The 25,040-nt window shown below is 36.5% G+C and overlaps 1 protein-coding gene across 9 annotated transcripts in view; it reads right to left on the bottom strand.

Annotated features, from left to right (window-relative positions):
• Positions 1–4,276: 4,276 nt before the first annotated feature.
• LOC137023027 (protocadherin alpha-3-like) overlaps positions 4,277–25,040 on the bottom strand; it is a 54,111-nt gene continuing 33,347 nt past the window's right edge. For 3 of the 9 annotated variants that reach the window (XM_067389685.1, XM_067389593.1, XM_067389853.1), the window contains 2 exons: positions 21,009–21,094; positions 4,277–7,454 (listed from right to left, as the gene is read on the bottom strand). In XM_067389685.1, coding sequence (XP_067245786.1) covers positions 7,162–7,454; positions 21,009–21,094 — 379 coding nt within the window. In that variant the 3' untranslated portion in view covers positions 4,277–7,161. Of the gene's footprint in view, positions 7,455–8,291; positions 8,327–18,367; positions 18,619–18,779; positions 18,815–21,008; positions 21,095–25,040 lie in introns of those variants that run through there. The other 6 variants (XM_067389777.1, XM_067390018.1, XM_067389935.1 and 3 more) reach the window with 6 other exon arrangements.

Raw genomic sequence — 25,040 nt, 5'->3', positions numbered from 1 at the left:
TCCAAGACTCTAAGTGGTCCCAAACTCAATTCCTGGAGGGCCACAGCTCTGCACAGTTTTGCTCCAACCCTAATCAAACACACCTGATTCAGCTAATCAAGGTCTTCAGGATTACTAGACACTTCCAAACAGATGTGAGTTGGAGCTGGTTGGAGCTAATCTCTGCAGAGCTGTGGCCCTCCAGGAATTGAGTTTGAGACCACTGCTCTAAGATCACATTGAAATGGGATGTTTTACATTTTCATCTGGAAATAAACTGGTTAGAGGATTTTGAAATACCCTGAAATTAAATATTTGAGATTTAGGTCACTGAAAAGCAAATCTGTGAGAGTGACCATGTACTGACCATGTACTTTTTGATCATCAAATGTTGTATATGTCAGCTCAAGTGAGGCTGTCATTAAAGCAAAGACATTCTGAAATTCATTTTTTCTTTTCTTTTTTTTTTTTCTGTTCAACCTGCCTTTATAATTTGTGATGCCAAATAAATTGTGTTCAATTTGAAAAGCATTCATTTCAAAATAAAATGATTTTCATTAGTGGGTCCTGAATGCAGGGCAGCAGAACCATCATCAGGGGAACAAAAGTTTGGAACCACTAAGATTTGTAATGTTTTTAAATTAAGTTTCGTCTGCTCACCAAGGCTACATTATTTAATTAAAAATACAGTAAAAAACAGTAATATTGTGAAATATTATTCCAATTTAGAATAACTGTGTACTATTTAAATATATTTGACAAAGTAATTTATTCCTGTGATGCAAAGCTGAATTTTCAGCATCGTTACTCCAGTCTTCAGTGTCACATGATCCTTCAGAAATCATTCTAATATGCTGATTTGCTGCTCAATAAACATTTATGATTATTTTCAATGTTGAAAACAGTTGTGTACTTTTTTTTTTTTTCAGGATTCCTTGATGAATAGAAAGTTCAAAAGAACAGTATTTATCTGAAATACAAAGCTTCTGTAGCATTATACACTACCGTTCAAAAGTTTGGGGTCAGTAAGAATTTTTATTTTTATTTTTTTTTAAAAGAAATTAAAGAAATGAATACTTTTATTCAGCAAGGATGCATTAAATCAATCGAAAGTGACAGTAAAGACATTTATAATGTTACAAAAGATTAGATTTCAGATAAACACTGTTCTTTTGAACTTTCTATTCATCAAATAATCCTGAAAAAAAATATTGTACACAAATATTTTGTACAATTGTACACATTAAATGTTTCTTGAGCAGCAGATCAGCATATTAGAATGATTTCTGAAGGATCATGTGACACTGAAGACTGGATTAATGATGCTGAAAATTCAGCTTTGCATCACAGGAATAAATTACTTTCTCAAATATATTTAAATAGTACACAGTTATTTTAAATTGTAATAATATTTCACAATATCACTGTTTTTACTGTATTTTTAATTAAATAAATGTAGCCTTGGTGAGCAGACGAAACTTCTTTTAAAAACATTAAAAATCTTGGTGGTTCCAAACTTTTGGACTGTACTGTATATATACACACAGTATCTCACAAAAGTGAGTACGCCCCAGCAACCATTTTAGTATATCTTCTCAAGGGACAAAACTATAGAAATGAAACTTGGATATATTTTAGAGTAGTCAATGTGCTGCTTGTATAGCAGTATAGATTTACTGTCCTCTGAAAATAACTCAATATACAGCCATTATTGTCAAAATAGCTGGCAACAAAAGTGAGTACACCCTCAGTGATAACAGCTGTACTTCGTTTAACCATGCACAGCTACATGTCCTAATCATGTTCATCTTTTTGTCTGCTTGATAGGACCATACGAATTTGTGTATCTTGTATTAGAGCAGTTAAAATTTGGTGCTTTGAGTACAATTCTCTCATACTGACCACTGAAGCTGAAGGTGAAGGTGAGAGAGTGTTCAAGTATGTCTCCAGACCTGAACCCTATTGAGTACCTGTGGGGCATCATCAAGTGGAAGGTGGAGAAGCACCATGTGTCTAACATCCAGCAGCTCCGTGATGTTATTTAATTCATAAATCAATAGTTTATTAACTATAGTTATATAGTTATAGTTAAAAAATGGAAATAAATGACAATGACAAGATCTCAGATCTTAATTATGTCAGATAACACTTAAGCAAAACATGGTCAGGTCAAAGTGTCTGAATAATTGTTGGTTCCAAATCTTTATCAGTTTTACTGGTAGTCTGTTTGTTTGGACTGTTATGTTGTATTTCAGTTTCCTGTGTCCTGTGTTTCCCTTGTTCCTGTTTCCTAGTTTTGTAGTACATTTGTAGTCCTTTTTTCATTGGTACCCCAAAATAGTGATATTCAATATACAATACTGACTGTATCCAGGTGTGTCTTGTTACCTTGTCATCTTGTAGTGTGTCTGTATATATAGCCCCATGCGTTTCTCTTGTTGTTTGTCAGGTCTTGTCTTTCTAAAGTTATGTTGGAGCTTTCAGTTCTGTTTTCTTGCATATTTGTTTTGTAGTTGATTGTGTTCTGATATTATTTTATTATATTGCATTCACATCTCTTCCTCATTTCTGAATTCATCTGTGTGACAGTAATTTTGATTTATTGTTTTATATTTATTAATTTATGCCAGTCTATGGTCCTCATAATCTAGCAGAAAGGAAACTTATTAAATCTGTTTTATCTTTTTGTTTCTCCGTCACTATGTTGGCATCGTCTTTTTCTGAATTTCTGTTTAATTTATATTTCTTTATCATTGCTGTATGTGTGACTACTATGCTGTAATGCAACTACTGCCTTTGGCCATAACTATCTCATTATACTGTTGTTTGTTTGTTTCTCACCACAAGCAGCATAAATTAGAGGAAATTTAAAACACAAACTGGTCATGACCCATAAAGAGATGCTCCTGGGTGTGGTAAACAGCTCCCATGAAAACAATTCCAGTTTAATGAGGTTAAACGGGTGGGGTACTCTATGAAGTTATGAGACTGTCTGTCAATAACAGTAGCACAGTCTGTTCCCATACCTTCCCCCCCAAATTGTCACCTTTATATCTGTTCAGACACACAATTCTGAATTGAATTGTTGCCATGGAGATTCGTCCCATCATTGTAGTAACCATAGAAACAGCCTCCAAGATCAAATAAAAGAGAGGGTTCTGAGAATATATATTTTTCTCTAGACAGGATTAAGCTGAACTCTTGAACCGTATGCACCAACACAGACACTCACTCGCTCTCTTTCTTTGATGTTAGATTAAAGAGGATTTTGAAGATGGGACAGCACAAACTAGTAACTTTGTCTGGGATGTCACATGTGAAATAGCTGGAAGTAGCATAAAATCAAAGAATAAAGACAAGCAATGCATGAGTGTTACACCCGTCTTTAACGTGAACTTCCGTTAACCTCACAGAGGTGCTGAAAACAGTAACATCATTAGCATGAACAGCAGAGAGCATGGTTTCAGAGCAAGATGTCTGTGTTAGGAAATCTCTCAGTGAATTGTAATCTTGCCATCAAATAGGCAGATGAGCAAAGTGAAGTGTGGGGAATCTGAAGCTTCACACTTGTCTAGATTGTTGACTAGGTTGTCTGCTTGTCAAACCTAATATAGATGAAATGTGTGTCTATGGCGTCTTAAAACTGCCTCACAAAGTAAAGAAAAATATCTTGTATATAGCTGAGATATATAGCTTATCCATCCAGTAAAATATCTGCTTTACAATTTGGCTCTACACTGTAAAAAATAATTATTGGTTTAACTTAAAAAAGTAAGTTACCTATTTGCCTTAAAATTGACTCACTGAATTGAAAAATTTGAGTTAATACAATGAAGGCGATTGGTTTAATCAACAGAAAATCTAAATATTATGTTATCTGAACTACACTAATTATCTAAGTTGATTTGACAAAAGAAAAAATGTTATGATCACAAATCATGAATATATATATATATATATATATATATATATATATATATATATATATATATATATATATATATATATATTTTTTTTTTTTTTTACAGTGTAGATTGTATTTTGTACACCAAAGCTACTTATTTTTGGCTGCTGACATACTAAACAGAATATCAAATTACAAAGAATTGTTTCAGATTAAAGCATATCATCCAAAATCATTTTAACAATAGACTCACGGACACAGAAACACTGACAATATTCACATTCTTAAGAAAGAAAAGTTTATTTATTTTGTGATTTATAAACAAAACACATGACCACTTTTCCATCATAATGAAAAACAAAAATTATAAAGAAGAGAAAAGAAAGGAATGAAAGTCACTAAATCACCATCACATTGATGAGCAGGTGTACAAAAGAAGAGGGTTTTACAACAGATGAGCGCCATTCAGTTGGACAGCACAGCGCCACCTACTGACCACCACCAGACATTAAGAAAGAATGACAGCATGAACGCTCACTAGATACAAGCATACACTACATATATTGTATTTTACATCAGGATGTTTTTCCTGTTTTTTCAGTTTTTTGTTTTTTTAGTTCTTTGTCAAAGAAGTGAAAGAGTAGGGATAGAATCATCATACATAATTTAGCTACAATATACAGTGCTAGTTTGATCAAATGTCAAAGCCAAACACAAAAGTTTTTTTTTTTTTTTTTTGTCTTTTTTGTTATCATAAATCAAAATCAAAAAGAATAGGATAAAAACGAGAGCTTCAGGGCATCACACGATAGAGCATTTACAAATACCAAGGTTTAGTAACGTCATAACTGTCCACTGTAAGTCGGTGCAGAGGTGTCAGTATGCAAAAGGCTCAGAGACGGTACATACACAAATCTCTTGTGTGAATAATGAATAAAAACTATAAACAAAAATAGTAAACTCATAGCCATCTATATCTATATTCATATATATCTCTATATAGTAAGTGTTTTCTTTCTGGTAAGGTCATGCAGCAGTCACGTTTGAGTAATTGTGACATCGGTTTTGAGATGTGTTTTTGGGTGTGTGGCATTAAGGTAGACAGGCAAGTGAAGGAACCAATAGCATCAGAGCACAGACATGTCATTGCCGCTGTAATCAGACACTAAAGCAGGGTTTTAAGGGCATGGGGTGGAGACAACAGTCTGAACTTTGTAGTATGAAAGGCTGAATTCTCATTAATTACTTTCAATTGGTTTTATAACAACGTAAAGGTAATGTGTGTATTATTTAATGTTTAAATACTAGTTTCAAGTGTGTAAACACTGGATCTGTCTGGTAAATCATTGCTTTGTTTGTTTGAACATCCCAATCAGCCTGACACAGCAACACTGGCTCATAACCAGTGGCTTGTTCAATTCAAGGCAGATGGGAGGAAATTGTGCTAATGGCACAGAAATTACACACATCATCTTTAACTTCGGTTCAAATTGTCAAAAAGCCACTGTTTTCACCACACATTTTTCTCTACTAATCTCCACCCCTTGCCCAATCCCCACATCTGTCTTCTCCCTTCCCTCCTCTTTCTGAGAATTAACCGATGAGAGACCAGCAGGAAATACAATGTCTTATACAGAGACAGAGCTGAGGTTGATTGGACAGCACTGGATCATTTGCATATGACAGTGCTGTGGGAGGGGCTTCTGTCCTCTGCAGGGGGGATTTGACAGGCGTTGTCTGCATTACTCCATACTACATGAGTACACCACAATGTCTAGAGCTAGCCTACCCAGCAGAGTGATCAAGAGAGAGACAGACAGACAGACAGAAGCTCTGTACAGTAGCAATAAAGTTCACTTAAAGCTTATAAAAATGGTGCACAAGAAAACCCCTGCCCTTCCTTGCCCAAATTTGAAAACCCCTAGCTAATATGTTGTGTTCTTTGCTCTTGGGGAGTGTTGGTCCTCCAGACAGCAAGCAGAAAGGAGCCGACTATAGGTTTTGTGTTGTATGATACTAGGCATACTGAGCTGAGAAAGCAGGCACAAAATTAGGGTTGGGATGAAAGGGGTCAAGGTCAATGGGTAAACTACAGGTATGAGGCAATGCCACAGAAAAATTCACGGCATGACCCTTTCTACAGAGGATATTTAAGGATAGTTTATGGGATCAAAGGTGTTTAAGGTTTGGTGAATCAACAGTAATACTGTTCACAATGCATTAACATTCTCAGCCATCTTGATAAACAACAGGGCCCCGAAGAGCTGATTTCTCATGAGCGTCACTTGATATCGACTCGTGAGCTTAGAATCTTTAAACTTCAATAAGAGTGAACCTCTCCAGCTGCTGGTTAACCTCTGCCAAAAACCCAACCAGGTTACCAGGTTTTGAGAGCTGCTAGAGATGCACTGATTTTCGACCCTGTTTACTAGATGTGTGTCTATATATGTGCATGTGTGTGTATATATGGGACTATTTGCTCACATATATACTATGCCTTGGAGAACATTTGCTGGTAACCAAATTAAAGCAACAAAACAAAAGTGCATTCCATCATTCGGTATACATTTTTTTTTTTTTTTTTTTTTTTGTATTTTCTTTTTGATAAAACACTGTTGTTGATTTTTTCTTCATTTTTCATTTGTCCAGGATGTGACTTTGTGAAAATATGTTTCAATGTCTGTTGTATTAAGGATGTTTCGTCCATCCCACACCAGGAGAAGTGAACGAGCAAAAGCGTTAATTTAGCGTCTTCACTGTTTTACATACAGCGGTGCCCAACCTGTGTATTTACATAAGCGTGTGTCCTACTTCCATAATCTCTAACTTTACACAATTTTGAATTCCTTCTTTATTTTTTCCCCTCCATTTCACTACAGTAGCACACCTGAAGCGGCACACAGCTTACAAGCGTTTCAAATCAGATTTTGTCTCCCTATCAAAAAGATTGGGAAACAAAAACCAAGAGGATGAATAAGACAGACATGCCAACATGAGTCTGAAGGACATTTTATGCAGAATAGTGGCTTGGGTGAATATTAATCAATCATATATCAGCTCCTCAAGACCAGACTAATCAATTACTTTATTAAAAGGAAAGGGGAATGCCAAATGAGACTGGATGTGACAGAAAATCACTCCAAATTTTTCATTAAGAGTCAACTGCTTGAGCCTCAAAAATGGATCTTAGGATTAATAAATACACATTTTGTTCTACAGACTTTTGTTGAGACTTCTGTCTTAAAAATAAACAATTTCCTAAGCTTTATCCTCTCTCTTTAATCATCATCATCTTTTCCTTTCTCCCGCTTATCCTTCTTCTCCTTCTTCTTTTTCTTCTTCTTCTTCTCTTCCTTTTTTCCAAACGTGATAAAGTCGCTCTTGTCATCACCGTCTTGTCCTTGTCTGATGGAAATAATAGCTGGAGATCCAGGGATAATGAAGGCTTCAGGAGGAACCTCACCAGGTTTCAGGTGCGGAGGTCCTCCCGGACCCGGTCCGTATCGGAAATGCCAACTGTTGCTGTCCACTCCGGCGCCTACGGGGGGAGAGACCTCTCCACCCTCATTGTCTATGAAACAAAGAGAAAAAGAGACCATTTATTACAATCTTCAATAACATCATATGACAAGTAAAAATAGAAATGGACAGAAATATGACATTTTTGTCTCCCTTTCTTTTTATTGTTTATATGGATGATTTATCGAAGCTGCTAAACGGCTGTGGAACAGGTTGTATGGTTGGTAACACTATCACTATCACTCAATATGGCTCAGACTTTGACATTAGATATAATACAAAAAAGAGTAATATGATGATTGTTAGGAGTAGGGAGGACAGGAAACTGACATTTTCTGACTTTTTTCTGTCTGATATTGTTGTATGTGATGAGGCTAAATTCCATAGATATTTACAGAGAGTGTCGGATGAGGTATGCATGAGATGTATGCAATGTGCTGATTCACAAATTTAGTATGTGCTTAGGATCTGTGAAGACTACACTTTTTAGAGCGTATTGTACTCAAAACACAATGTAGCATATAATGATGGAATGAGGCTGCTGCTTAAGTTGCCACGATGGAGCAGTTTAAGCCAAATGTGTGTCAGTGTTAGACTGAACACCTGCTCTGCTGTGCTGATATTTGTGAAGGTTATCAGACTCTGCAAATAGCATAATTTCAACACTGATGAACCCGGCACTTAGTTCAGTTAGGTTCTGCTCCATTATGGAACCATTGGCATTTTAGCGTATGTGTAAATCACATATATTGTGGACTTTTTTTTTTTTGTTGTTGTTGACCGTGTGTGTCCTTAATAAAGTTTTCGATTGATTGATTGATTGATTGATAAAGCTTTAAAACCAGATAACAGCATCATCTAATAATAGAAGGAATAGGAAGGACCTCACTGTTTTTCAGATGTGAGGAATGTCCCCCCTGGATCCTGAAAATAAAAAAACACGCTGAAAGACACTTTCCTTCTACATTCTTAAAAAAAAGTTCTATATAGAACTCTAGCGTTCTTGACTCAGTTTTAAAGAAAGCTTCATGCCAAAAAATGTTTTATATAAGGAGAAATGTGTTAAATAATAAAATGATCCATAAATCCATCAAATGATCCTATGATGTGAACCCCTAAAAGGTTCTATATAGGTCTATAGCACCTGTCTGAACCCTTTAAAGGGTTAGTTTACCCAAAAATGAATATTTTGTCATTAATTACTCACCCTCATGTCGTTCCACACCCATAAGACCTTCAATCATCTTCAGAACACAGGCCCATGAGGTATATCCATATACAGCAATATAATCACCACTTTCAAGATCCAGAAAGGTACTAAAGACATCGTTAAAAGTCGACGTGACTACAGTGGTTCAACCTTAATGTTATTAAGTGACGAGAAAACTTTTTGTACGCAAAAACAAAACAAAAATAACGACTTTATTCATCAATCTCTTCTCTTCCCTGTCAATATCCTTAAGCAGTTAACGCAGACATCCGAATGCCGGCTAAGTATTGGCCAAAGCTGATCACATGAGCAGCACGACGCATGCGTGTGACGCTGACGCAGGAGCCAGCCAATAATGAGTCGGAGTTCTGACCTAGAACCTGGAAGTGCTGGACGTAAAAAACATGAGAATGACACATAAGAGAAGATATTGTTGAATAAAGTGATTATTTAAAGTTTTGTTTTTGCGCACGAAAAGTATTTTTGTCACTTCACAACATTAAGGTTGAACCACTGCAGTCACATTGACAGATTTATCAATGTCTTTAGTACCTTTCTGGAACTTGAAAGTGTTGATTATATTGCTGTCTATGAACGAGTCATATACCTCTCGGATTTCATCAAAAATATCTTAATTTGTGTTCCAAAGATGAATGAAGGTCTTACGGGTGGGGAACGACTTGAGGGTGAGTAATTAATGACAGAATTTTTTTGGGGGGGGGGGGGGGTGAACTATCCCTTTAAGTTTCTATGGAGAACCTTTTCATCTAAGAGTATATGAACACACAGTGAATCAGTTACATTAAGCCTGAGAGAAGGAAAACTCTTTGCAGTGATGCAAAAATAATCAACCAAACCTGTTCATTTTAAACAAAATCAACACTCTCATAGACACACCAAATCAATCCAATACACTGCAAACCACGAGAATTAACATACACACACTTAAGATGTGTATTTCTCTCTTCATTGTTATGGAAAATAGCAGTGTCTTTAGGACTTTTAAAGTCTTTTAAAATGCTCCATAAAACTGCCACTGAATGCATGTGAACAAAACAGACCTTCTTTTGATTTATTTCAAGAGAACATTTACAAGAAATTGATGAGGATTCAGGATTCAGTCTGATATTTGAATTCTCAAAGTACAATGAACAGATAAAATGTTAATTTCCAGGTAGTTTAGATGTGCTTTTGTATTGAAAATTGTGATGTATTATACTCAAGAAAAACAAAATTAATCTTAACATATGTTCCTCCCCAAGACTTCTCCTCCAACCACCTGTCATATAAAAACAAAATTCACCATCCATTCCCACCAACCTTTTGTCCCTTTTTTGAATTAAGGTAATCATGTCATCTTTAAATGGTGGTCTGATCTATGTATGAAGGTCCCTGTACACCACACTGTTAAAAAAATCTCTCTCACACACTCTCAGTCTGTCTAGTGAGCAAGTCATCTCATTTATAAAGACACTGGATCCCCACAACATCACTTAGTTTAATACAGACAATATCTTTTGTCATTGTATCTGTGTGCAGGTCTTTGTCTGCACCTCACCTTTTGTTTATAGCTTATGTTGCAGTGAAGATAAAGATGGATTACAACTTCAGAAACATTCTGACTACAATATCAGTGAGTGAAAGAAGGTCTATATTGAGGATTGTGGGTGTGAAATGAGAGAGAGAGAGAAACAGGCAGCATCCATTATGAGTCCTCAGAGAACTGACTACCCTTCCAAATCCCTCAGTAACACTAAACGCCCAAATGGCTTTGTTTTCTCTCTTCTCCCTCTCGCTTGTACTCTTTCATCATGTCTAAATTTCCTCTCTCCATGCCCTTCCATTTTGTTTGTCTGCCTTTCTTTATACTGCCAGAATGATAGCTAGGCACAAAATTCATCAGCTTTGGGGAGTAACTAAATAAAGTAGCAATGCTATTAAGTTAACCATGCGTTTTTCAGTAGCATGACAGTAGCTCAGCTGGTACACGACACTGTCATTATTTCTGATTTAGACTCCTTTAAATGCTTTAAATTATGAGTAGTTTGTGTCTTGGAAAAATACAGTTTCAGAATAGCAACACATCTACATTGACAGCAACATCCTCTGCATATTTCTGTCTTGACTTGACCTTTCATGTAATGCAGTCTTACGACAAAGACACACGTCTGGCGGGCAGATAATGGCACAGGTTTAATAAGCTGCATGACAAGGGCATGATTATTATGGCCAGTGAAATATCCAGCTCATAAAACAATGATGGGGAGAAAATCAAATCATCTCATCATTAAGAAAACAACATGAGTCTGCCGACCCCCTCCCATCTATATATCTCTGTATCTCTCTTTCTCATGGAGGAGTGCAGAACCATCTTACATAATGCAGAAGAGGAGGTGAGGAAGGGCAGTCTGAGGATGAAATATGAGCCAAACTCCAACGCTAAACTCCTGAAGGAGCAAATTTCTGAGCAACACTGCAGAGCCAAGGAATTATGGGTCTGTTTAGATGAAACCACACCACTTTTCACAACGGTGTGTGTGTGTGTGTATGTGGGTGTAAGAGCAGATGACAGCAGATTTGTGCTCACGCTCTTGTGCTTGAAGCACAGAAAATGGGCTGATCTCACATATAATGTATACAAACTTTTAATCTAATGAAATGTACAAATGTTTAGATTAAAATACATGTTCAGTATATTTCTATATATCCATTTGCTAGTCAAATTTCAAAATTACAATTTGTTACTGTCTGTGCATATAAACTACATGCTTTCACGTTAAATAATTAACTAAAATTTGATTACTTTTCAATTACAGTGTGTGTGACGAATAAAGAATGTGTGGGCATGCGATATTTATTTGATATTATGTGCATGTGGAACTGATTGCCTGTAGATAATGACTATATCTGATTGTTGTGTGCATCTTTTTCTGTGTGTGTGTGTGTGTGTGTGTGTGTGTGTGTGTGTGTGTGTGTGTGTGTTTGTGTGTGTGTCACACCTTGGTACGTCAGGCTCTAGTAATCCTGATTAAATATGCCAGATGGCACACACAAGCTTTCTCATGAGCCTGCCAAGACAGCAGTGTGTGCGTGTGTGTGTGTGTGTGTAATTTGGTCATACATTATGGGGACCAAATTCATAGTAATACCAGTAAATTTTGACCTTGGGGGGACATTTTTTTTTTTTTTGGTCCCAATTAAGAAACCAACTTATAAATCACTGCATGTTGTGAGAAAAATGTTGTAATTTTGTGTAATAATGTCTGTATTTCTGTTTTTCATTAAAGGATTAGTTCATTTCAGAATGAAAATTTCCTGATAATTTACTCACACCCATGTCATCCAAGATGTTCATATATTTGTTTATTCAGTCGAAAAGAATTTTTGAGGAAAACAGTCCAGGATTTTTCTCCATATAGTGGACTTCACTGTGGCTCAACGGGTTGAAGGTCCAAATGTCAGTTTCAGTGCAGCTTCAAAGAGCTCTACATGATATATACTTTTTAACCACAAATGCTCATCTTGCACTGTTCAAGTTCAAGTACATAATGCGCCACACATTACATAATCACGTTGAAAAGGTTACTCGTGATGTAGGTGGAAGTACCGAGCAAGTGTTTACAAAGTAAACGTGCAAAAACTACATCAAACGGCCTTTACAAAAAAAGGTAAAACAATGATGTTGGATGATTTTGAAATTGAAGGAGAAAATGAGATGGAGCTTTTCGCCCTACTGCGATACTTCCACCTACGTCACAAGTGAGCTTTCCAACATGATTACATAATTCATGGAGTATCGCAGAGCAGTGCAAGACGAGCATTTGTGATTAAAAAATATTTTTATTTTTTATTTTTTTTGAGAAAATGGTCATTTCGCTAGATAAGACCCTTATTCCTCGTCTGGGATCATGTAGAGCTCTTTGAAGCTGCACTGAAACTGACATTTGGACCTTCAACCCGTTGAACCCCAGTGAAGTCCACTATATGGAGAAAAATCCTGGAATGTTTTCCTCAAAAGCCTTAATTTCTTTTCTACTGAAGAAAGAAAAACATAAACATATTGGATGACATGGGGGTGAGTAAATTATCAGGGAATTTTAATTCTGAAGTGAACTAATTCTTTAAGGGCAGGGATGAATATAAAAACACACAAACATAACCTAACTGTAAACCATACCCTAACCACACCTTTTTTTTTTCTTTTTTTTTTTTCCAATTTTGCTCACTTGGTACAAATCTGTTCACAAAATATGGTTAAGTAGGCACACACACACACACACACACACACACACACACACACACACACACACACACACACACACACACACACACACACACACACACACACACACACACACACACACACACACACACACACACACACACAAACAGGTTTATTTTGCTATCAAAGTGAGGACATTCCATAGGTGTAATGGTTTTTATACTGTACACTCTAAAAAATGCTGGGTTAAAAACAACCCAAGTTGGGTTGAAAATGGACAAACCCAGCGATTGGGTTGTTTTAACCCAGCGGTTGGGTTAAATGTTTGGGTTAAAAGTTTTATTTAACTCAACTATTGTTTAAAAATTACTGTATTGCTTAATTAAAATTAACCCAAAGTATGTTGGAAATGAACATTTATTAATGTTCAATGAATAATTACTAAACAATAAACATGTATTAAATTGCTTATTAATAAAATTTATATTAATAAACTATTAAACTATTAAATTTATATTAATAAAATATTAAAGCTTATTAATAAACATTCACCTTTTGTCTATTATTGTTGCCTCTAATTGCATCTGGTTTTTAATTTCCCAACTATTTTGGGTTCATTTTAAGCTAGCCATATAGCAATTTTTAAACAATAGTTGGTTTACATAAAACTACCCAGCAGGTTGGGCAAACATTTAACCCAACCGCTGGGTTAAAACAACCCAATCACTGGGTTTGTCCATTTTCAACCCAACTTGGGTTGTTTTTAACCCAGCATTTTTTAGAGTGTACAAACATTCTCTTCCCCAACACTACCCCTAAACCTACCCATCACAGAAAACATTCTGCATTTTTACATTTTTAGTAAAACATTGTTTAGTATGTTTTTAAAGCTATTTTAAATATGAGGATTCATATGTTGTATATGTCGTAATGCCAGTGTAATACCCATGTCATTATACAAATTTGTGTCCTCATAAATCACAAAAACGTGCACACACACACACACACACACACACACACACACACACACACACACACACACACACACACACACACACACACACACACACACACACACACACACACACACAAAAGCATGCAAAATAAACAAACTCTCATATCTCCAAACCTCAGAAAAGTTGGATTTAGAGGCAAACACTGACACAGACAGAAAGCAGAGCGATTGTCCTCAGTTCACCCTCTTGAGCTGACTAAAGCCCCTGGCATGTTCTGGAAAATTCCACTAGACCTACAGATACAAAACACACTCACAACTTCTGCACAGCCTTTCCTCTGTGACACTGATGGACTAAAGAGAATGCTAAATCCAAAATCATAAACTGACTATAAAATCACTGGATGTCAGTCAGACCAGTTAACACGTTTCTTTTCTTTTTGGTCTCTTGATACCACTGACTATTGATTTTGATAGCCCTGTTAAATATGTTGAATTAGCTCGTTGTCAATAAAATGTATGTGCATGTTGTATTTGTGTTGGATTGTGAATGTGCATTGCATTTGGACAAGTGTTTCTGTGTGCCATATGGCGCTGTAGCAGAAACGAGAGCCTGTGGGCTATGCAGGTTGGCCCACCTGTAGAGATGATCTTTAAACAGGCAGATCAGGATAGGTCACACTCATCCATTTATCTCTCCATTCATCCATCTATACCCAACCTGCTATGAACCAGTAACTGCATTAGCAGCATACAAATATCTTTCAATTCAAAACTGACATGATAAAAGTACATTTTGTATTGTCAAAGCATTGAAAACTCCCTCTCTCTTGATAATTCTGTATATTCTCATCCATCTGTCCCGACCTTTCCCCATCTGATCTTCCTCTATCCTCTTACATGCACTGTTATATCCATTTGTTTCATTTTATATGACATTCTGTTAAGTCTCTCGTTCAGCCACACCTCTTTCTTTCTCTCTATATTTTGCATTTCTCCCTTTGCACCCATTTCACCCTCCCTCTCTTCCAGCACCATGTTCGTGGTATGAATGGTTGCCGTGGAAACTGCCTTTTCCAGTGAAAACTGGCTGTGGCTGAGACACTGATGGAAAGTAATACAGAACGCTCTCTCTCTCTCTCTCTCTCTCTCTCTCTCTCTCTAATGGTCAAATACTTCTCTCCCCTAGCAACAGAGGCAGTAACAGCCCCCTCCTCTCTGCACCTCTCTGTTTTCTCTTTCACTCTCCCCCTCGGTCACCCTTTTTTTCTCTCATTGTCACTTTCTCTATCCCTCTTTCCCTTAGGCTGCCTACCTGCCCTCTGCCTCTCTCTCTCTCTCTCTTAAATACTCCATCACTAACATTTTACTGCATTTCGGAGAAACGAGACAGACAAAAAAAAAAAAAAAAAAAATGTGATAGATGCAAAAAACAATAATAAAAAAAAAAAAATTCAAAATGAGAGCGACAAAATGGTCCATTTTCATTCATTTAATTCTGCTGATCTACGCTTTGGCAGTTTTGCCCATCTGTTTCACACACAACATAGAGAGACGGAGCGAGAGAGAGGGGCGTTGGCTTATCCAGTGTTTTGCACAGCAGAGCCAAAATGAAGCTCATAAAAATGCAGAACAATATTTTAATACACCACAAACCTCCAGCATCACATAAAACCAACCATCACTACTTTACACCACCACAGACCTACTGACTGAACATTCACATTATGCCTAAACTGACGATTCCCCTGCTGATGTGATGGTGTTATCCTCATGTCTAGCTGTTCTCATTTTGTCTTAAAGGGTTAGTTCACCCAAAAATCAAAATGTCATACTTTACCAATCAAGCTGAACACAATAAAGGTGGTCTGTGCGATTCATGCACTACATTCTATGATTAATTCAAATGTATGAAATTATTCTCTGTAAATCTTGTAGCCTTCAAATCTTATTTATGAAAAGGTATTTGCCATGTTTGATGCCAAACACCACTGGTTTTTATGTGTCACATGCATGGCCACCATTGTATATTTTTTTTGTATATTTTATTTTTTGAGGTGTATATAATAAAAAAGTTGTGAAATAATTGCATATTAACCCTACTTTTGTGCTGTAAGGATATCACACAACACCATGATAACCGACTTTCTCGTGAGCTGTTACATCTACAGTGCTCGTCAATGTCAAAATGTGTGAGATGACCAATCAAATCAAAGTAGACAGGCTTTATTGTTCTCAGAGGCTGCTGAGAATCAGAATTCGGATTCTGAATGAATCCTCCGCCATGGTCTTGTCACGTGATCAGTGAACTCTGATTCCTGCTGCACTACGTGCAGTGTAGCAGCTCATGTTGGATGAGCTGGATGGGATTGAAGGAACCGATATCCAACTGAATTAAATGGTCTTTATTTTTATAAAAAGCAAGACAGTGGAGGCGTAATGCAAATGTAGCGCTGGCGTGTTCTATCCTAATTTCACCCTCACACTTTATCGCAAGACAGCTTTTCACCTTGATTTCTAATTCTGAGTGAAAAACAAGATTTATGTAAGAAGCTAAAAAATGTATATTTGACAGCTGTTTTACAATAGAAATGTTAAATGACCGATAGAATTGAGATAAGTGAACGATGAGTAAATGACAGGGATGTGACAAGACCGTTAGCTCTCAAGATGAGACGGGACACAAGATTGATTTCAAGAGACGAGATTTTTACACAGTATTTTTAAGAAATCCTCAATGATGAAATACATGAACAAAAAAATATTCTGCAGGTGCATTTAAAATGTTATAACTAATCATCCTGTAATGAATGTCATTTCAGTTCTACTTTCTGAGTATGAGTTATCATATGCAGTAAAAGACATTAACAATATTCAAGCACTGTAAAAGGTTTTGCCACAAACTCAATGTATGATTTCATATGAGAACTTTTGACCTACTAACTGAACAAATTGGTCATAGAAATAAAAACAGTATATATAAAACATGAATAACAGTTTTCTCTTAGTCTTAAGTGCAAACGATAAGTGCAACCATAATCAAAGTACTCTCTCAATATTAAAAGTGCAAATGGAGACCTAAGAGCTAAGAGATGGTTACACAGCCCAGCCCTAAGATAGCTTTCATATTGGGAGATATTTGCATGCATCACGGAGCCGCTTTCAAAATATTGACTATTGAAATATCGTTTGAATTTGATTTCGTGATCACGCGTACCCTGTGAATAGGGAGCGGCGGTCCTGAGCATGCATTCTACAAGATAAGACATTTGTCAGACGCTTAGGCTCTGTTGTGCAACAAATCCTCTGCCATGGTCTTGTCAGTCATCTCGTTACTTACTTTTGTCACATGATCAGTGAACTCTGATTCCTGCTGCAGTGCTCATGTTGGATGAGCTGGACGGGATTGAACTGACCATTATCCAACTGAATTAAATGATTTTTATTTCTATAAAAAGCAAAACGACAGTGGAGGCATAATGTAAACATAGCGGTGGCAAATTCTAGCCTAATTTCACCCTCACACTCCGTCATGGCAATATTGCGAGACAGCGTTTCACCTCAAGGAGAAATCTCATCAAATTTTAATCTCGAGAGATCTCGTGGCACAAGATCTTGTCACACCCCTAGTAAATGACATTTAATTTTTGGCTGAGATAATACTTCAGCTGAGCAGCAGTTCCGACGTGGAAGCTAGTAAAATATTTGTAAATGAGACAGATAAACATTGAATAGGAGAAAAAAGAGAAATAGAGATGGAGAAAAGGGGGGGTAAAATCTAAAGAGGCTTATTTCTTTCATTTCCAGCCTTTGCTTTTGCAGTCATCATCAGAGACTTAATTAGAACAAATTGCTCTTTCATCACCCGAGTAATTGCGCCCGTTTTGTCCTCTCTCCCTCTCTCCTCTCGCTTTCATTTTATTGAAACTAAATTACTTTCATTATTCCGAACACCTCCAGAAGTCACATCATCATTCCATCCAAGAGGGTCGGACCTCAACATAGACATTCATAACCCTCATGCAGTTAATTAGGAAATTAAATATGCATTAATTGCATCCTGGTTCTTACCTATGACCTTGTGACCCAGGAAGTGATCCCAGACAAAACGGTTGATAGGTTTATTGCTGCCTATGAGATGAATGCAAGTCGGTATTGCTGTAATACTAAAATGAATCACATTTTGTGTAAGTGGATGTTTATTTAGTCAACATAATGTTCTACAATAGACCGCATCGATATTATATAGCTGCAAACACAAGCCTAGAGCCGACTCTTCATGACACAATTTGTTATTGTAAGCCTGTGCTTGTTGATTCTGTCATAAAAAACGTATTTTATCTTAATATATTTTGCCCTGATGTTTGTGGTGATCCATTTATGAGTGTGTGCAGACATCTCTGATTAATAACCGAGACTCTGTCCTCTACAGAAAGACAGGTGATTCTTCAATTATTTGGAGTGCGAGAAAGAGAGACCAGGCAAAATGGAGATAGAATCTAATACTGTGGATTAATTACCATGAACGGACTTCTCCACAGCAAGCGAGGAAGAATGTGCGTGTTTGTGTTGAAATAGTCTGAGCTGACCATTATTAATATTCATCTCCTAATCGAGTCATCTCTCTGTGCTTTAGCCACGCTCTCTCGGTCGCCGCTTTATACTGAGCTTCTCTTTCTTGCTTCTGCAGATAACCTCTGCATCCCCTCTGACTGTGTCATTTCCTCTTTCAGCTGATAAACTGGATTTATGCTTGATCTGGGCAGAGCTGTGGAAATCGGTGTCACTCTCTTCTTCATCACATAGCTCTGACAGGTCACCTGAATGAGCTAAATGCATATAATCCAATGTTAAAACCAGGGGATTCTGCTATTATCAGACTGTTGGGAAACAAACTGCTACAATTTACTCTGAATTTTCCTGATATTTTTTAAATAGGTTTTAAAGGAATAGTTCGCCCAAAAATAAACATTTAGCATCATTTACTCACCCCCATGTTGTTTCAACTGTATTATTGTCTTTATTCTGTGAAACACAAAATGAGACATCAAACTCAGAATCTGAGTTGATTTTTTCCATTCAACAAAAGTGAATGGTCTTGTTTTCAATGTATACAATGAAAGTCGAGAGTGATTAAAACTACCTTATCGACCATACCAGAGGTCTCCTAACTCCATCCTGGAGGGCCGCTGTCCTGCAGAGTTCAGCTCCAACCAGCTCCAACACACCTGCTTTAAAGTTTCGTGTGTGCCTAGTGAGACCTTGATTAGCTGGTTCAGGTGTTGGAGCTAAACTTTGCAGGACAGCAGCCCTCCAGGACCGAGTTTGGAGACCTCTGCACTATACATTCCCAGAAGACGCAAGTTTTATTCCTGTATTCCTATAAACTATAGACCAATTTGGAGCAGACATCACAGTTACGTCACTTGCAGCTGTGCGTGCATAGTAGTGGCGGAAAAATGTGTGGAGGAAAATGGGCAAAATTCACAGAATAAGAGAAACAATTTTTGTTGTGCCTTTGAATGTTAGAATCAGATTGCAAAAAATACAGTCTTCATTTTTATAAAATAGTCTTGTCGAAGAAATGTGGACATTTATGTCACAGACTGGACTGATGAGTCTACTATTAAAGCATGAACTTGATGTAAACAGTAAGTCTACATAATATTCACATATGCAGTTCATAGGGGACATACATACATAGCAGTTACAGCATGAAATCATATTTAAACCTATAACATTTTACATAGATAACTTTTAAACATAGCCTATAACATTTTTATCTCACAACTTTTTTCTTGCATTTGCAAGTTTAAATCTCCCAGTTCGTACTTTATAACTCGCAATTGTGAGTTTATATCACAATTCTGAAGGGGAAAAAAAATCTGAATTGTGGGATATAAACTCGCAATTCTGAGGAAAAAAGACAGAATAACGAGTATATCTCACAATTATGTTTTTCCTTTTAAGAACTGCCAGGTATAAACTCGGATTTGTGAAAAAAAAAGAGTCAGAATTATGAGATATAAACTCGAAATTAACTTTTTTTATTATTCTTTTGTTCCGTGGCTTCCATAGACTGCAAGTGCAAAAAAAGGTTTTTGTTTGTTTGTTTGTTTGTTTGTCCTTCGTAGAGCTTGGCAGAAAAATGATCAAATCGCTTTCCAACATGAGGGTGAGCAAATTCTAATTTTGGGTCAGCTATTAAATTAACATATTTTTTTACTGAGTTGCTGCCATTGTGAAGTGATATTTGCATCACTGTTCATTGTGGCACAATAGGTGGATTGCGGTATCGCTAATGTATTACGGTGGTTTCTGTGCTGTATAGAGTTGCTCCCTGAACTACTCAGCTGGGTTTCCTAAGGAAGCCTCATGTAGGTCATATTCCTCATATCCTGCATGACTGCAGCAGCTCAGCTCACCAAAAGAGGCCAACGCAGAGGAGACTGCAGGGAAAGAAGCAAGCGAGTGAAAGAATGATGTGAGATAGTCATAGTCTAGATCGGGACCGGAGCTGATAGAGCAATAGATGGTCCTGAGGGGTAATACCAGTGAGACTATGAAAGACATTGTTATAGTCCTGCCAGACCACACAGTGGAAAATTGTATTGCTCAATGGTTGCTCTTTCGTAGCTATTTTCAGATAGATTTCATTCGTTCTCAGATGTATGGAGCCCCAAAAGGGACAAAAATCTGAGATTTGAGGCTTTTGCATTCTCTCGCAGAAAGGTCCCCTGAGAAACTTCGCGTTCACTCGCAAAAAACTCAAAAGGTTTGCAAGCAAACACAAAGTTTCTCTGGGGAACACAAACATTTTGCAAAGAAACGCAAAGTTTCTCAGGGGGAACGCAAAACATTTGAGAAAGAACACAAAAGCATTGACATATTTTTGTCACTTTAGGGGCTCTGTACAGACATTTCTGTACACAAATGAGTCAATAGTTGAGTATACAGCTATAAAATTAATGTAGAAAAAAGCTCAGATCATTTGATCTTTGAAGTCAGACATTTCAATTGAGCTCAATTTCTTCACAATGTTAAACTCAAGAGGAGGAAATGAACAAACATCTGAGAAGCAGAAAACATATTTTTGATATTTTTCAGCATTTTTGATCTCATTTTAATTTGAAAAACAACTAAAGAAGGAAAGAAATCTCATTTGTGGTTTTTCATTTCTTGATTTCTTTCTGCTCAGAGTTCAGTTCCCATATCTTACCGGGAGCACTGGAGACGGTGGGCCAGTTCTGGACCAGAACTCCTTGAGCACCCTGCATCACGGATGACTCCTCCATATGGACCGAACTGCACACAAATAGAGGAGAATTTTTTTTTCAGATTAAGACTATTCAATCACTTTTACAAATCAGTTAACACATATTGATTTGAATTAGTTGGTTAACAAAAGCAATTTCCTGACACTCTTGGTCATATACATATGGTCATATGTAATATACAATTTAATGTGCTCAAAAACACCCTGAGAAGAAGAAGAAGAAGAAGAAGAAAGGGTCTCTTAAACTAATTTTTCTATTCAACATTTTACTCAAATTGTCTCAGACCCAAATCTATGAGAAAAGACTTTTTTTCTGTCTTTTTTGTTATAGACAATGTGTGGCCTGAAAGATCTAAAGACTTTCTGATCTTTATCTGATCATTGTGAGTGATATGTAGCATGACGTATAATATGGGTGTTTTTTTGTGGTTTATGTTGTTATTTTATGCTTGTAGGTAGGCCTACTGATTAAGTTTTATGATTTTTGGTGTACAGCACTTTGGTCCATTGTTATGGTTTTGAAAGTACTTAATATATAAATTTGAGCTGAGCAGGGTTTGTGCTTGACCTGGGCAGAATGGTATATGTAGGTCTTCAGTGAGAAGTGGAATCTAGAGGCTTGGATTAGAGATTAAGGATTAGACCGTGATCTTCTCTGCAGTCACATCACCTCAGAGATTAAAAGCTTCCGGTGCACTCAAAATTTCACACCAAATAATTTTTCTCTCTCACACAGACACAAACACACAGTTATCAGTTGATCATCCTGTTTCAATTGGAAATACGCCATGTTATGAAAGTAAAATGTGCTGCAAATGGCATTTTATGTTGAGTCCACATACACCCACATTTGTGTGTCTGCATCAGGAAAAAGCTTTACAAATCGCCAATGGCAGAAAATCAAACCAAGCGGGAGGTTTCTTTTGCTCTTAAAAAGGGGTGTTATCACTTTCCATGTTCTCTCTGTAGATCTGTATGCAGCTGGAAGAGTGTTAAGAAAGGATTAGCTCGCTGTGTTCAGAGTGGCTGAAAACATGATAGGTCGTTCCATCACAAAATCAACCGTCATAGAAGAATGGGGGAAAATGCATTTCAGATGGTAGCTGTTGTTGAATGCCTCTACCACAATACCCTTTTCTTGCACCTTATACGTCTATATATATACGCTAATCATGGCAACATCATTTTTACTAGACTTATAATAACTGACTGTTGTCCCAAGAAACTGATTTCATACATAGCTGTGCTCCCTTTCTCATTTAATAAAATGACTTTATCTCAAATCAGTATTTCATGTCCATTTATTTATTTATTTGGAATGTATCTATGTAATAAGTGGGGTAACATACAGTGAGCTGGTCATTATCGTAAAATAAACACCATTTAGGAGAACCATTTATCTAAAGTGAATTACACTTGAGGAACATCACAAGCAATTTATTACACACGGGTGAAGAGTATTTGCAGTATCATAATGTTCAGCTAGAGTATTGCAGAAACGAGGGAAAATGAAAAATGCAGAAAATTAGAGCAAAGAAGAGAATTTTATTCTATTTTTAAGATAACGGGTTGACTATGCATTACATAAAACATGATCACTATGCATTTGGTCACTTGAGCAAACAACAATACCATTAAAAAGTCTAAGCTTGGGAAGATTTTTAAATTGTTTTTTGAAATAAGTCTTTTATGCTAGACTGCATTTATTTGATCAAAAATACAGTTAAAAAAACAATAATACTGTGAAATATTATCTAAAATAAGTAGTTTTATATTTTAATATATAGTATAAAATGTATACATTTATTTTTTAAAATGCAATTTATTCCTGTGATGAAAGCTGAATTTTCAGCATCATTACTCCAGTCTTCAGTGTCACATGATCCTTCAGAAATCATTTTAATATGCTGATTTGCTGCTCAAGAAACATTTATGATTATTATCAATGTTAAAAACTGTTCTGCTGAATATAAATAATATTCGAAAGTTCAAAAGAACATTTATTTAAAACAGTAAGGACATTTATAATTTATAACGCTACAAAAGATCTGTCACTTTTGATCAATCTCACAAAATAAAGGCATTCGTTCTAGCAATAAATAAATAAATCATACCAATTTCAAACTTTTGAACAGTAAAAGATAAATAGCATTGGTAATCTCCTCAATTCTATTTGATTATTTAAGCATACCAGTCATTACTTTATTTAACTCTTCAAGGGATAGATAAATAGTATGCATAGTTCATGTATTTTCAAATGTGAAGTTTTAATACGTTGTGACAATTAACCACTAAACTGTTAAAATCCCATCCTAAAACAGAATGCATGCAGAACAGACAGTGAGGGGTGGAAAACCACCATTTTATTTGCCCCCCTCTCGCTCTTTCTCTGACGAATGTTTGCAGTCCAAGGTCAGGCGGTTACTGCTGCTAATACATGCTCTGTGTGTGTGTGTGTGTGTGTGTGTGTGTCTGTGTGGAAGCCATTTTAAAGAGCTGTGAAGCAGCAGTCAGTAAGGCTAATACATTATTAATGAGAAACATTGGACTAAATACATGATCCTCAGCTAATGTTCAAACATCCTCCCTCTCTCTTTCTTCCTGTCTGCCTCTCCTTCCCTCTGTCCATTTCTGCCTGCATATCAATGTCATTGCATCCTCCACTGATCATTTCTCTGTTTAAAATCTCAAAAGCTATACTTTGGACTAAGATCTGTTTGTCTGTGGTGTAAAAAAGCACCACTTTTAAGAGAGAATATTTCAGAACATTTTCTGAAGAGAATATAAATAATGTTTGCCCTTGCAAGTCTCACTCGGGTTGTCAGGCCATTGCTAAGGTATTCTCACTGGCTTTAAAGGGTTAGTTAACCAAAAAATGTCTGTCATTTATTACTCACCCTCATGCCGTTCCACACCCGTAAGACCTTCATTAATCTTCGGAACACAAATTAAGATATTTTAGTTGAAATCCGATGGCTCAGTGAGGCCTCCATAGGGAGCAATGACACTTCCTCTCTCAAGATCCATAAAGGTACTATTCGATTTCAAAACACTGCTTCATGAAGCATTGAAGCATAAATTAATCAGTGTATCGAATCTGCTGTTCGGAGCGCCAAAGTCACGTGATTTCAGCCGTTGGCAATTTGACACGCGATCTGAATCATGATTTGATACACTGATTCATTTGTGCTCCAATGCTTCCTGAAGCAGTGTTTTGAAATCGGCCATCACTAAATAAGTCGTTATTTTGTTTTTTTGGCGCTCCAAAAATATTCTTGTCGCTTTATAATATTAATATTGAACCACTGTACGCACATGAACTGATTTAAAAATGTTTTTAGTACCTTTATGGATCTTGAGAGAGGAAATGTCATTGCTCCCTATGGAGGCCTCACGGAGCCAACGGATTTCAACTAAAATATCTTAATTTGTGTTCCGAAGATTAACGAAGGTCTTACGGGTGTGGAATGGCATGAGGGTGAGTAATAAATGACAGAATTTTCCTTTTTGGGTGAACTAACCCTTTAACATATTGCTGTGTGGTTGCTAGGGTGTTGTGGTTCAAATCTCTATGATATTCTATTTCCTGGATATGGCTTGGATCCCTACAGGTTGTTAAAATCCAGTCTGATCATTTAGTAAAGTAAGGTATTGTTCATGACACAAACTGTTGCACTTCAAAATACTTGAGTTTTAAGGTTAAAATTCTAAACTCTAAATATGAGCAATAGTGAATATTAATAAAACAAAAATCTGCTGACATTACAAAGAAACCACCAATGAAACCTTATAAATCTGCCTTAAACTCAACAAGCAAAAGAAAGCAAGAGCATCATTAATGTAAAATTAATTTTGCTCTGGTTTCTCCAAGCACATAAATTGTAAGACAGGAATCTGATTTAATGCATGAGAATGATTTGCGTGGCTACATTAGCTCTCATTAAACCCTGCTGTAATTAGGAGGGAATCAGTGTA

The sequence above is a fragment of the Chanodichthys erythropterus genome, chromosome 1, assembly GCF_024489055.1.
Source record: "Chanodichthys erythropterus isolate Z2021 chromosome 1, ASM2448905v1, whole genome shotgun sequence".
Classification (NCBI taxonomy): Eukaryota; Metazoa; Chordata; class Actinopteri; order Cypriniformes; family Xenocyprididae; genus Chanodichthys; species Chanodichthys erythropterus.
Note: the sequence above shows the minus strand (reverse complement) of the source record. Positions and strands in the feature narration are given on the sequence as shown.